General features: G+C 49.5%; 1 protein-coding gene across 1 annotated transcript; it reads left to right on the top strand.

Annotated features, from left to right (window-relative positions):
* The first annotated feature begins 484 nt into the window (after positions 1-484).
* Positions 485-12571, top strand: LOC143290754 (apicoplast pyruvate carrier 1-like). Its single transcript, XM_076600268.1, has 10 exons — positions 485-581; positions 1104-1293; positions 1789-1915; positions 2502-2644; positions 5447-5567; positions 6315-6611; positions 10178-10300; positions 11105-11314; positions 11723-11822; positions 12516-12571. The coding sequence occupies exons 1-10, from the start codon at positions 485-487 to the stop codon at positions 12569-12571; spliced, it is 1464 nt and encodes a 487-aa protein (XP_076456383.1).
* The last annotated feature ends 1023 nt before the right edge of the window (positions 12572-13594 follow it).

Raw genomic sequence — 13594 nt, 5'->3', positions numbered from 1 at the left:
AAGAACAGAGAGAAGAGAGAAAACTGAAGAAAACGGCTAATAACAGAACGAGGACAGAAGAAGCAGTGTAGAACACCCCCCACACACTTCTACAGACAGTCTCGGGCTCATTCAGGTGTGCAGAGGCCAGTGGTCAGTGGAGGCAGGACAGTGCGGTCAGTCACCAGTGGTCAGTGGAGACAGGACAGTGCGGTCAGTCACCAGTGGTCAGTGGAGGCAGGACAGTGCGGTCAGTCACCAGTGGTCAGTGGAGACAGGACAGTGCGGTCAGTCACCAGTGGTCAGTAGAGGCAGGACAGAGTGGTCAGTTACCAGTGGTCAGTGGAGGCAGGACAGAGCGGTCAGTCACCAGTGGTCAGTGGAGGCAGGACAGAGTGGTCAGTCACCAGTGGTCAGTGGAGGCAGGACAGAGAGGTCAGTCACCAGTGGTCAGTGGAGGCAGGACAGAGTGGTCAGTGGAGGCAGGACAGAGTGGTCAGTCACCATGCATTGTGCGGGACACAGACTGCCCGTGAAGGGCATCATGACCATCGTTGGTGGCTTCCTGGTCCACCTGACACTGGGCACACAGCTTACCTATGGTCAGTTGTCTATCAGTCTGTCTGTCTGTCTGCCTGTCTCTCTTTTTGTATCTATCGCTCGTAAACGCGCCTTCACGTGTGTGTATGAATAAGAGTGCACGCGTGCGTGTGTGCGTGAGAGAGAGAGAGAGAGAGAGAGAGAGAGAGAGAGAGAGAGAGAACACACACACACACACACACACACACACACACACACACATACACACATTGCATGAACGCGGAATTATAGAAATATATAATCATCGCTAAATGGAAGCAAAGCTTTATGGTCAGAACACACGTTTTTTGTTGTGTTTTAGCAGTAGTTATATCTAGTGGTGAGAAAGTGAGATGAACACGTGTGAGGCTGGGGAAGGTTAAAACGACGGATTAGGTTCCGCCGAGCACTGGACACAGTCAGCATGGCATCACTGACCGCAACAGACGTTAAGATGGGACCTTTAGTATCACGCTGCATGTTGTCACCACATGATTCTCACGGGGTGAGGTTGTTGTGGTGACAGAAGCGTTGTGCACGTGCAGGCAATACGAACCCCTACCTCGTGTCCTACATCCGGAACAGCTCGTCGCCCTCCGACCTGCAGTACATTGACGGCATCTGGGTGCAAGCCTGCATGCTGATGGGTCAGGGAGTCAGCATGTTCCTGGGTGGCGTCCTGGAGGTCAGGCTGGGCCCGCGCTTCGCCACGCTGATTGGGGCATGGTTCCTCAGGTCAGGGGCTTCCTTCCTCTCTCTCTCTCTCACACACACACACACACACACACACACACACACATATATATATATATATATATATATATATATATATCATTCCATCCACCACACGTACACACTTGAACGACAAGTAGGCCCATTGATACGTTTTTCTATGTATTTCTGTTGGTAGGCACGTAGGCAGGTATTTCTGTATGTGGGAAGGCAGATAGGTATTTCTCTTCATTAATATTTTTGTTATACATATTTACTTTTTTTCTTTCCTTTTATTTTGCTTTGAGGCGTATTAACAAATATTGATTGCATCGATCGATCAAATGAATAATTGATTAATTGAACGATTGGTTTCTTAATTCTATTATGATTGATTGATTGACTGGTCGATAGATTGGTCGATTGGTTAATACATTGATTAATTGGTCGATTGATTGGTTGATTGATTGATTGATTGATTGATAGGTTATTGAATGGAATGACGGATTGACTGTTCAGCGCGGGCGTGTTGCTTACCTACCTGACAGTGAAGACGTCGTTCATCACCAGTGTGCTGACGTACGGAGTCATGTTCGGCCTGGGCTGTGGGGCGTCCTATGCCATCCCTGTGGGCGCCGCCATGAGGGTGAGTGGCCACCGCTCTCTGCCTGTCGCTATGTCCCTTAAACCCTCACTCTGGCAGCATACCACCACCACCACCACCACCACCACCACCATCACCACAACAGCAGCAATAACAACTACTGCTGCTACTACTGCTGCTGCTGACAACAGTGCAGAATGGACAGGAAAACCATCTGCAGAGGCCATGGCATTTCTTATAGTGTAACAGCACAGTGGCATTTCTTTTTGTGTTACAGCACAACGGCATTTCCTATTGTGTTACAGCACAACGGCATTTCCTATTGTGTTACAGCACAATAGCATGTCTTATTGTGTTACAGCACAATGGCATTTCTTTTTGTGTTACAACACAATGACATTTCATATTGTGTTACAGCACAATGACATTTCATATTGTGTTACAGCACAATAGCATTTCGAACTGTGTTACAGCACAATAGCATGTCTTATTGTGTTACAGCACAATGGCACTTCGTATTGTGTAACAGCACAATGACATTTCATATTGTGTTACAACACAATGGCATTTCGAACTGTGTTACAGCACATTAAATTTCCCATTTTGTATTTCCTCTCCCTTTCTCCAGTGGTTCCCTGACTACCGGGGCTTTGTGGGCGGGGCCATTTTCTTTGGCTTTGGTCTGGGGTCCGTCATCTTCAACCAAATCATCACCGTGTTCATCAACCCTGACAACCTCTCCCCCGACGTTGTTGGAGACGATGGAGACACGTGAGTTTGTCCGTCTCCGTCTGTTTCTGTCTCTTTCTCTCTGTCCATCATCACCACCTCTGTTTTGTACTGTATTTTTTCAGTATAAAGATTGATTCAATCCTGTTACTTTGCTCTCTGAGGTATTGGTTCTCCATTGTAAAAAACAAAACAAAAAAAGAACAAAAAGGGAATGAAAAGAACAGAAAGAACAACGCAGTGTATTTGCGATTAAACAATCCTCCTGTACTTTCTACATGAGTTATACAATAATGAACACGAAAAGCATTCATTTGTTATATTCATAATAAAAACTCAACCCCATCTCCACAGTTTGAAAGGGTCCATATATATTTACACACACACACACACACACACACACACACACATACACACACACACACGTGTGTGTGTGAACATATATATATGTATATATATATATATATATATATATATATATATGTGTGTGTGTGTGTGTGTGTGTGTGTGTGTGTGTGTGTGTAAATATATATGTACCCTTTCAGTCGGCGTTCGGATGGCTTCCAAATACCAAATAGCGCCACCAAGAGCAAGTGCAATCTTGCCTCCTACATTGAGAGCCACAGTCAAGCTGTAAATGACTTCTCAATGTAATGTATATATATATATATATTGCTTCTCCATTACATTGAGAAGTCATTTATATATGAGACAGACTGACCGAAAGAGAAAGACAGACAGAGAGAGACAAAGAGAGAGAATGTTCATGATTTGCAGAAAACACTTCAAGTGCTCAGAGTACTTTCTGTCTGTGACCCCCCACCCCTGTGTGTGTGTGTGTGTGTGTGTGTGTGTGTGTGTGTGTGTGTGTGTGTGTGTGTGTGTGTGTGTGTGTGTGTGTGTGTGTGTGTGTGTGTGTGTGTTATGTTACTTTTTGAATAGAAAACAACGCCAACATTTTCTGATGTTTTCGCTGTGTGGTTTATCATTGCTGTTGGTATGAGGAAAGCTGAGAACAACTTTCAGTGGCCAGTACCTGTCCGAGATAACCTACTTGTAAAGTACATGAAGAGGTCAGGACCATGGAACAAAACCCTAAGTCATGGCCACCCACATCACAGCTTATATATCCATCACTGTTATCAGACTCTCCGAGTGTATAGACACAGGGGTATGTCAGGCACATGTTTGCACACATAACGACGGTGTCTGAGAGATGGGGATTTATTCCATCAGATCTCTCTCTCTCTCTCTCTCTCTCTCTCTCTCTCTCTCTCTCTCACGCACACACACACACACACACACACACACACACACACACACACACGCACGCACGCACGCCCGCACACACACACACACACATGCGCACACACGCACACACATACACACAGAGAGAAGGCGAATGATTTTGGCCTATTCACAAGGGGGGCATGGTGGGAAAGGGGTTACAGAGAGAGAGAGAGAGAGAGAGAGAGTCACACCCTTCTGTGTCAATCCTTTCCATTCCACCCCTCCCCCTCCCTCACTGCTCCCCCCCTAACCACTCATATCTGTCTTTCGCCCTCCCTCCCCCCGCCTCCCCCGCACCCCCCCCCCCCAACCCCCACCCACCATTTCTTTTTCTTCTCCTACCACGTAGAGTAGAAAGACGTGAAATTGAAGACTACTGCTACTACTACTTCTACTGCCACACACATGTGTGCTGACATTCTGGTTCACACACAGCAAGAAAGAAAGAAGCAAACCATAGTTCTGGGACATACACATATCTTTGAAATGCAAAGGAAACTAAAACAAATCCTTATTCCAAATTGTGAAAGAAAACCCATCCCCACCCACTTTGTTGTTGTTTGAAATGATGTGTTTATATATTTACTTATTCATATATTTATCTCTTTGTTAGTTAGTTAATTAGTTAGCTAATCAGCTAGTAAGCTAGTTTCGTCTATCTCGACACCGGAGATTTCTTCTCTTCTCTCTTCGACATCAAACCATGACCATTGTCCATCTCAAAACTGTGATGATTGTCGTGATGTTTGAGTTCTGTAAACCCTCTCCCATTGCCTTTGTGTCCAAGGTGAATCTTGTACTGTTAACAAATTAAACTGTAGGTATGAATTTTTTTTTCTAGAATCCATCTCGTCGTTTGCAAGCTCGTCTGAATAAAAGACAGTTGCCAAAATTCCGGCACTGCATTTTCGGCACCGTCAATCATGACATGGTATGAATGTCCAGAAAATGCACAACGGTTGTACATAAAAAAGGTGAATTCTATTATGTTGCTATCAGGTGTTTCCATTGAAAATACACTATGAATATATACATCTACAGAGAGAGAGAGAGATGTGTGTGTGTGAGTGTGGGTGTGTGTGTGTGTGGATGGGTGTGGGTGTGGGTGTGCCTGTGGTATGATTATGATATGATGTGAAAGAATACAATACAGTAGCATACAGCAAACACAGCACAGCACAGCACAGCACAGCACAACACAGCACAACACAGCACAGCACAGCACAGCACAACACAACACAACACAGCACAGCACAGCACAGCACAGCACAGCACAGCACAGCACAACACAGCACAGCACAGCACAACACAGCACAGCACAGCACAGCACAGCACAGCACAGCACAGCACAGCACAACACAGCACAGCACAGCACAGCACAGCACAGCACAACACAACACAACACAGCACAACACAACACAACACAACACAGCACAACACAGCACAGCACAGCACAACACAACACAGCACAGCACAGCACAGCACAGCACAGCACAGCACAGCACAACACAACACAACACTGAGCAAGAGCCGTGTTGTGTTTTGTGGATGCAGGTATTTCGGGCAGGAGGAGATACTGGAGCGGGTGCCCACCCTGTTCCTGGTGCTGGGGGGGACGTACGCCGCCATGCAGTTCATCGCCTTCTTCCTCATCTCCGACCCTCCCTCTGAACCCGTCAGTACTCTGCCTCACCGCTTTCTGTGCTGCTGCTGCTGGTGGTGGTGGTGGTTGTTGTTGGTTGTGGTGGTGGTTGTGGTGGTGGTTGTGTGTGTGTGTGTGTGTGTGTGTGTGTGTGTGTGTGTGTGTGTGCGAGCGCGAGTGTGTGTATGTGTGTGTGTGTGCGCGCGCGCTGTGGGTATCAATGTGAGCGTGTGTGTACATTAATGCGTGCGGGCGAATGACTGAGTGTCACGCTAGGTCTGTGTGTGTGTGTGTGTGTGTCTGTGTCTGTGTGTGTGTGCAGTCTTGACCTGAACAGCTGTGTGATGAAAAAAGGTAAACATGAATAAAATGGTCTGACCACACTGATGGAAGGCACTAAAAACCAAACCATGCAATCAGCAAACAACAATACAACAACAACATGTAATCAGTTATAAGAGAGAGAGAGAGAGAGGAGAGAGAGAGGGGGGGGAGAGATAGGGAGAGGGAGAGAGAAAGGGGGGAAGAGAGAGAGAAGGGGGGAGAGAGGGGGAGAGAGAGAGAGAGAAAGAGAGAGAGAAAGAGAGAGAGAGACAGAGACAGAGACAGACAGAGAGAGAGAAATCGTTCCTTCACAACAATCCTCCATCCACGGCCCAACACCACCAATCATCACACGACCCTGTTCGTTCCGGGCTGTGTCTGACCCACGTATTGTAAATATTATTATCTCTCTGTAAGTGTTTGGGTCTCACCTGCCTGACTGCCTTGCTCCCCCAGGCCCTGAGCTCCGCGCCGGTTCAGGAAGAATCCATCGTGGGCATCTCCGTGAAGAAGAGCACCCTCGCCATCAACCCTGCCTTCACCACAGACCCTCAGGACACCCCTTCACCGGCAGGTGCCGCCACTGTGGAGTCTGATTCCATTGAGAAGGAGAAGAAAGAGGAGGCGAAAGAGGAAGAGGTAGAGATGGAAGTGCCGCCATTGAAAATGTTGAGGTCCCGGATGTTCTACTGCATATGGCTGCTCTTCCTGCTCGGGGGCTTGGGGGGCGTGTTCCTAGCCTCGCAGTACAAGGTGAGTCGGCGGTATGTTGCGTCAGGTTTGGGTTTGAAATGTCTTTCCTGGTTTACCAACAGTGGAGTGATGGCCTAGAGGTAACGCGTCCGCCAAGGAAGCGAGAGAATCTGAGCACGCTGGTTCGAATCACGGCTCAGCCACCGATATTTTCTCCCCCTCCACTAGGCCTTGAGTGGTGGTCTGAACGCTAGTCATTTGGATGAGATGATAAACCGAGGTCCCGTGTGCAGCATGCACTTAGCGTACGTAAAAGAACCCACGGCAACAAAAGGGATGTTCCTGGTGAAATTCTGTAGAAAAATCCACCTCGATGGGAAAAACAAATAAAACTTCACGCATGAAAAAACTACACACAAAAAAAGAAATAAAAGGGGTGGCGCTGTAGTGCAGCGGCGCGCTCTCCCTGGGGAGAGCAGCCCGAATTTCACACAGAGAAATCTGTTGTGACAAAAAGAGAAATACAATACAATACAATACAATACAATACAATATATTTATCTATTTCTTTTTTGTGGTTTATTTGTTTATCATTTATTCTAATTTGGTGGCTATGCTAGACGGGCGCAATAGCCGAGTGGTTAAAGCGTTGGACTGTAAATCTGAGGGTCCCGGGTTCGAATCACGGTGACGGCGCCTGGTGGGTAAAGGGTGGAGATTTTTACGATCTCCCAGGTCAACATATGTGCAGACCTGCTAGTGCCTGAACCCCCCTTCGTGTGTATATGCAAGCAGAAGATCAAATACGCACGTTAAAGATCCTGTAATCCATGTCAGCGTTCGGTGGGTTATGGAAACAAAAACATACCCAGCATGCACACCCCCGAAAACGGAGTATGGCTGCCTACATGGCGGGTAAAAACGGTCATACACGTAAAAGCCCACTCGTGTGCATACGAGTGAACGCAGAAGAAGAAGAAGGTGGCTATGCTGTGTGCGTAATTAATTTAAGTTCTTTTAGAAAAGACCTGGTACTAATGCTTATTGACAGTTGTGTGTTCAACGACCAACTCCCCTTACGTGTGTGTGTGTGTGTGTGTGTGTGTGTGTTTGACGGTGTGAATATAGTATACCTGGTTTCAACAAGCAGGATATGCTTCTGTTAATAAACATTTCTTCAAATAAGATCATTGGTGCAGGAGGTCAAGTTGAAGTACCTTTTCTTTACACTTTCAAGGCGACTAAATGCACAGACAGCACACGTGATTGAATCTGTCAGTCTGTCTGTCTGTCTGTCATCCACCCACATTCTCTCACACCGCCCCACCCTCACCCTATCCTCACCCTCACACTCACCCTATCCTCATCCTCACCCCATCCTCACCCTCACCCCACCCTCACCCCACCCTCACCCCATCCTCACCCCATCCTCACCCTCACCCTCACCCCACCCTCACCCTCACCCCACCCTCACCCCATCCTCACCCTCACCATCACCCCACCCTCACCCCATCCTCACCCTCACCCCACCCTCACCCCACCCTCACCCTCACCCCACCCTGACCCCACCCTCACCCTCACCCCACCCTCACCCCACCCTCACCCTCACCCCACCCTCACCCCATCCTCACCCCCACCCTCACCCCATCCTCACCCTCACCCTCACCCTCACCCCACCCTCAACCCATCCTCACTCTCACCCTCAACCCACCCTCCACCCTCACCCTCAACCCACCCTCACCCCATCCTCACCCCCACCCTCACCCCATCCTCACCCTCACCCTCACCCTCACCCCACCCTCAACCCATCCTCACTCTCACCCTCAACCCACCCTCCACCCTCACCCTCACCCCACCCTCACCTCACCCTCACCCCACCCTCACCCCACCCTCACCCCACCCTCACCCTCACCCCACCCTCACCCCACCCTCACCCTCACCCCACCCTCACCCTCAACCCACCCTCCACCCTCACCCCACCCTCACCCCATCCTCACCCCACCCTCACCCCATCCTCACCCTCACCCCACCCTCACCCCATCCTCACCCTCACCCTCACCCCATCCTCACCCTCACCCCACCCTCACCCCACCCTCACCCTCACCCCACCCTCACCCACCCTCACCCTCACCCCACCCTCACCCTCAACCCACCCTCCACCCTCACCCCACCCTCACCCCATCCTCACCCCACCCTCACCCCATCCTCACCCCACCCTCACCCCATCCTCACCCTCACCCCATCTTCACCCCATCCTCACCCCCACCCTCACCCCATCCTCACCCTCACCCCACCCTCACCCCACCCTCACCCCACCCTCACCCACCCTCACCCCACCCTCACCCCACCCTCACCCCATCCTCACCCCACCCTCACCCCATCCTCACCCTCACCCCACCCTCACCCCATCCTCACCCCGCCCTCACCCCATCCTCACCCTCACCCCACCCTCACCCCATCCTCACCCTCACCCCACCCTCACCCCACCCTCACCCTCACCCCACCCTCACCCCATCCTCACCCTCACCCTCACCCTCACCCCACCCTCACCCCACCCTCACCCTCACCCACCCTCACCCCAGCCTCACCTCACCCTCACCCCATCCTCACCCTCACCCTCAACCCACCCTCCACCCTCACCCTCACCCCATCCTCACCCTCACCCTCAACCCACCCTCCACCCTCACCCTCACCCCATCCTCACCCTCACCCTCACCCCATCCTCACCCTCACCCTCACCCCACCCTCACCCTCACCCCACCCTCACCCCACCCTCACCCCATCCTCACCCTCACCCCACCCTCACCCCACCCTCAACCTCACCCCACCCTCACCCCACCCTCACCCCACCCTCACCACATCCTCACCCCCACCCTCACCCCATCCTCACCCTCACCCTCACCCTCACCCCACCCTCAACCCATCCTCACTCTCACCCTCAACCCACCCTCCACCCTCACCCTCACCCCACCCTCACCTCACCCTCACCCCACCCTCACCCCATCCTCACCCTCACCCCACCCTCACCCCACCCTCACCCTCACCCCACCCTCCACCCTCACCCCACCCTCACCCCATCCTCACCCCATCCTCACCCTCACCCCACCCTCACCCCATCCTCACCCTCACCCCATCCTCACCCCCATCCTCACCCCATCCTCACCCTCACCCCACCCTCACCCCACTCTCACCCTCACCCCACCCTCACCCCATCCTCACACTCACCCCACCCTCACCCCATCCTCACCCCTACCCTCACCCCATCCTCACCCTCACCCCATCCTCACCCCACCCTCACCCCACCCTCACCATCACCCCACCCTCACCCCATCCTCACCCTCACCCTCACCCCACCCTCACCCCATCCTCACCCTCACCCTCACCCCATCCTCACCCGCACCCTCAACCCACCCTCCACCCTCACCCTCACCCCATCCTCACCCTCACCCTCAACCCACCCTCCACCCTCACCCTCACCCCATCCTCACCCTCACCCTCATCACCACCCCATCCTCACCCTCACCCCACCCTCACCCACACCCTCTCCCTCACCCTCACACTCACCCCATCCTCACCCTCACCCTCACCCCATCCTCACCCTCATCCTCACGCTGTTTGTCGTTCAGTCGTACGGCCAGACGTTCATGGAGGATGACCGCTTCTTTTCCATCGTGGGGTCCTGTGCCTCCGCCTTCAACGCCGTGTCCGGCATGTTCTGGGGATGGGTGGCCGACAGGTACACGTTCAAGGTCAGTACTATCACGATGATCATAGTCGTAGGAGGAGGAAGAGGGGGAATAGCAGTACGAGTAGTTGTAGTAGTGATGTCAGCGATAAAAATCGATATAATAATGATGATGATGATATGTCAATATTGATTGCTATTGTTTACTGTCGGTGATGAGTGTTGTGATAGCTATCGGGTCAATCAGTTTACGGAGAGTTTTTCGACCTTATCTCTCGTTCACACCCTTCTTTTTCTCCCTGCTTCTCTGTCTCTGTCGCTACCTGTCTGCCCCTCTACCTCTCTCTCTTTCCACTGACGACAGGGACTGAATATAAAATAATCAAATAAGACAAGATAAGATAAAATGAAAAAGCACACCACTGCTTATCAATTATTCTCAGAAATAGCGACTTTTATGTTGTCTTGTCTTGTTTCTCTCCCTCTATCTGTCTAAAACAACAAGAACAACATTGGGATGGATGCTTAACCCAGTTCCCTCATTGGAAAAGTCCTTTTGAGACCAACGTGTTTCAGTTAAAACAACATCAAGATTGTCAAGCTGGCTGGATGGTTGGTCAGTTGTTTGCTTGTTTCTTTTGGTTTGTGATTGACTGATTGATTGACTGAAGGCAGTGAGAAACGTTTTTGCAAAGACTGATATTAAAGCAGTTGTCTTCATCCGAGGTCGTCTTTTTTTTCCCCCTTTTTATCTATTTTATTTATTTATACGTTAAGATGCTCACGTGAGGTCAATTTTGACCAATCAAAAATGTCTTTATTCTTTTTATGATTTGTAATATGTATGCATTTTACTTCTTCTCCACAGAGTGCCGTCCAGATGCTGTACGTGATCTTCGCGTCAGTTGCCTACACGCTGAGTGCCTCTGAGGACGCCGGCAGGGTCTTTTACCTTATATGGATATGCCTGGTCTATTTTTGTCTTTCGGGAATTTACGGCGTCATGCCCGCTGCCATCGGCCGCTTGTACGGAAACCGGTACATGGGTATCAACTATGGACTGACTTACACCTCACAGGTAACTGCATGGGCCTGGTTTATCTGCTGTCTGTGCACGTCGTTTTGGTATGTGTGTGTGCAGTGTTTGTGTGTGTGTGTGTGTGTGTGTGTGTGTGCCGGATATATATATATATATATATATATATATATATATATATATATATATATATATATATAAACAAAGCTGAAAACCAACACCTATTTTGTTAAACAAACAATATATATATATATATATATATAAATACACACATACATACATACATACATGCATACATGTGTGTGTGTGTGTGTGTGTGTTGAGAGGAATGGAACAAGATAATTTGCTATGCTCTGTACTTTTCTTGTCCGTGTGACTGATTGTGATATAAAGTAAAATGTTCTGATTCTGGTGTGTGTGTGTGTGTGTGTGTGTGTGCCTGTCCACCAGATCCTGACGTCAGCGGCGAGTGCCTTTGTGGGCCAGCTGCTGATTGACCAGATAGGGTACCACGGACTGTTCTACCTCATCGGCGGATCCATCACCCTGGGTAACTTGTGGACTTTTTTCCTCTGTCGATCTGTCTGTCTGTCTGTTAGTCTGCCAGTCCGTCTGTCTGTCTGTCTGAGAGAGAGGAGGAGAGCGAGAGAGAGGGCAATCGAACTCAATTTTAGATCTGACATGCAAATGGCAAGAGAGAGAGAGAGGGGGGAGGGGGAGAGTGGTGGCAGTGTAGGAGAGACAGAGGGATAAGAGAAACACAAAGGAAACAGAGGGAGAGGCAGGAGAAAGAGTGGAAGAGAGAGAGAAGGAGAGTGGGAGAAAGTGAGACGGACAGAAGGCAGAGGAGGGCGGAGGGGAAGAAGGATGGATCGATGTATGAACAGGTCGAGAGAGTGGGAAGCAGACGCACAGAGTGAGAGAGAGAGAGAGACGGGAGGGGTGGGGAGAGAGTGGAGGGGGGCGGGGACAGACATGTACACGCAGGCACATAGATACACGCACATGCTGACTGAACACATAAACATCCAACAAAGACACTTCGTGTAGTAAAGTGTGTGTGTGTGTGTGTGTGTGTGTGTGTGTGTGTGTGTAAAGCCTTACTGAATGGCATAAAAAGTGGAAGCACGTTTGTAAAGCGCTTAGCACTTAGTCTCTGGCCGAGGATAGGCGCAAAGGCTGTAATTATCAATTGCAATCGATCAGTCAGTCGGTCAGTCTGACAAAAACTGTCTGTGGGCAGGTCTTCTGATCGCCATCAACATCCACCCCAAGACACCAGACGGAAAGCCGGTGTGAAGGCCTGTCACCTGGCGTCAGCTGTGGACAGGGAGCATCTGGCAACACAGCGTACACTGCACTGTCTGACCCTCTCTGGCTGCTGGACACCGGGATGTTTTGGACTGTGGAGAGAAGGGAGGATGGAGGGGGAGGGGAGAGAGAGAGGGAGGGAGGGAGGGAGGGAGGGAGAGATTTTCGTTCGTTCTTTTGTTCGTCTCTTCACTCTTAGTGATATTAGACGACGAGAGATGGTATATATATATATATATATATATATATATATATATATAGAGAGAGAGAGAGAGAGAGAGAGAGAGAGAGAGAGTGTGTGTGTGTGTGCGACGGTAAAAAATGTTATATATATATATATATATAGAGAGAGAGAGAGAGAGATGATATAGAACTTCATATATATCTATATATGTACCTACGTATGTAGCTGTTTATTTCTATTCTTTCCCTTTTCTTGAAGATGGAAGGGAGGGGGTGTCCTTCAGCAGTGATGACTCAATAAAAAGGATAAGTAGATCTTAAGCAAGCATGTTGATGAAAATACTGTAGACAATTGATTACAGATCAACACGTCAGTGTGTGTGTGTGTGTGTGTGTGTGTGTGTGAGAGAGAGAGAGAGAGAGAGAGAGAGAGAGAGAGAGAGCATGCGTGTGTGCGTGCGCACGAGAGTATGTGTGTGTGTGTTTTGCATGTATGTAGCCTAATGTATAGCGTACAGTATGGTATAGTATTATATGTATGCGCATGCATGCTTGAATGTGATCAAAAGGTCAATCAGTTGATCTTTCTTTACCACCCTAGGTTGGTATGAACTGCGCACATGTTGTTTCTTAAACATTGCAGCGATCAAGAAACATAAAGCCATGTTCAACAATAACTACGGACTGAACTGTTGTCACGATGATGATAACAACAATATTGATGATGATAAATGATGGTGCTGCGAATATCGGTGCAACGTTGTTGTTTTGCTGCAAGTGTTTTGATGACGATGACGATGTTGACATTTATGGCAATGATGGTTTGCG

This window comes from Babylonia areolata, chromosome 16 (genome assembly GCF_041734735.1).
Source record: "Babylonia areolata isolate BAREFJ2019XMU chromosome 16, ASM4173473v1, whole genome shotgun sequence".
Lineage (NCBI taxonomy): Eukaryota > Metazoa > Mollusca > Gastropoda > Neogastropoda > Buccinidae > Babylonia > Babylonia areolata.
Note: the sequence above shows the minus strand (reverse complement) of the source record. Positions and strands in the feature narration are given on the sequence as shown.

Coding starts and splice junctions, on each gene's coding strand:
- LOC143290754 (XM_076600268.1), top strand. CDS start 485: ATGCATTGTGCGGGACACAGACTGCCCGTGAAGGGCATCATGACCATC. Junction 1,916..2,501: donor CTGTGGGCGCCGCCATGAGG/GTGAGTGGCCAC, acceptor CCCTTTCTCCAG/TGGTTCCCTGACTACCGGGG. Junction 10,301..11,104: donor CCGACAGGTACACGTTCAAG/GTCAGTACTATC, acceptor TCTTCTCCACAG/AGTGCCGTCCAGATGCTGTA.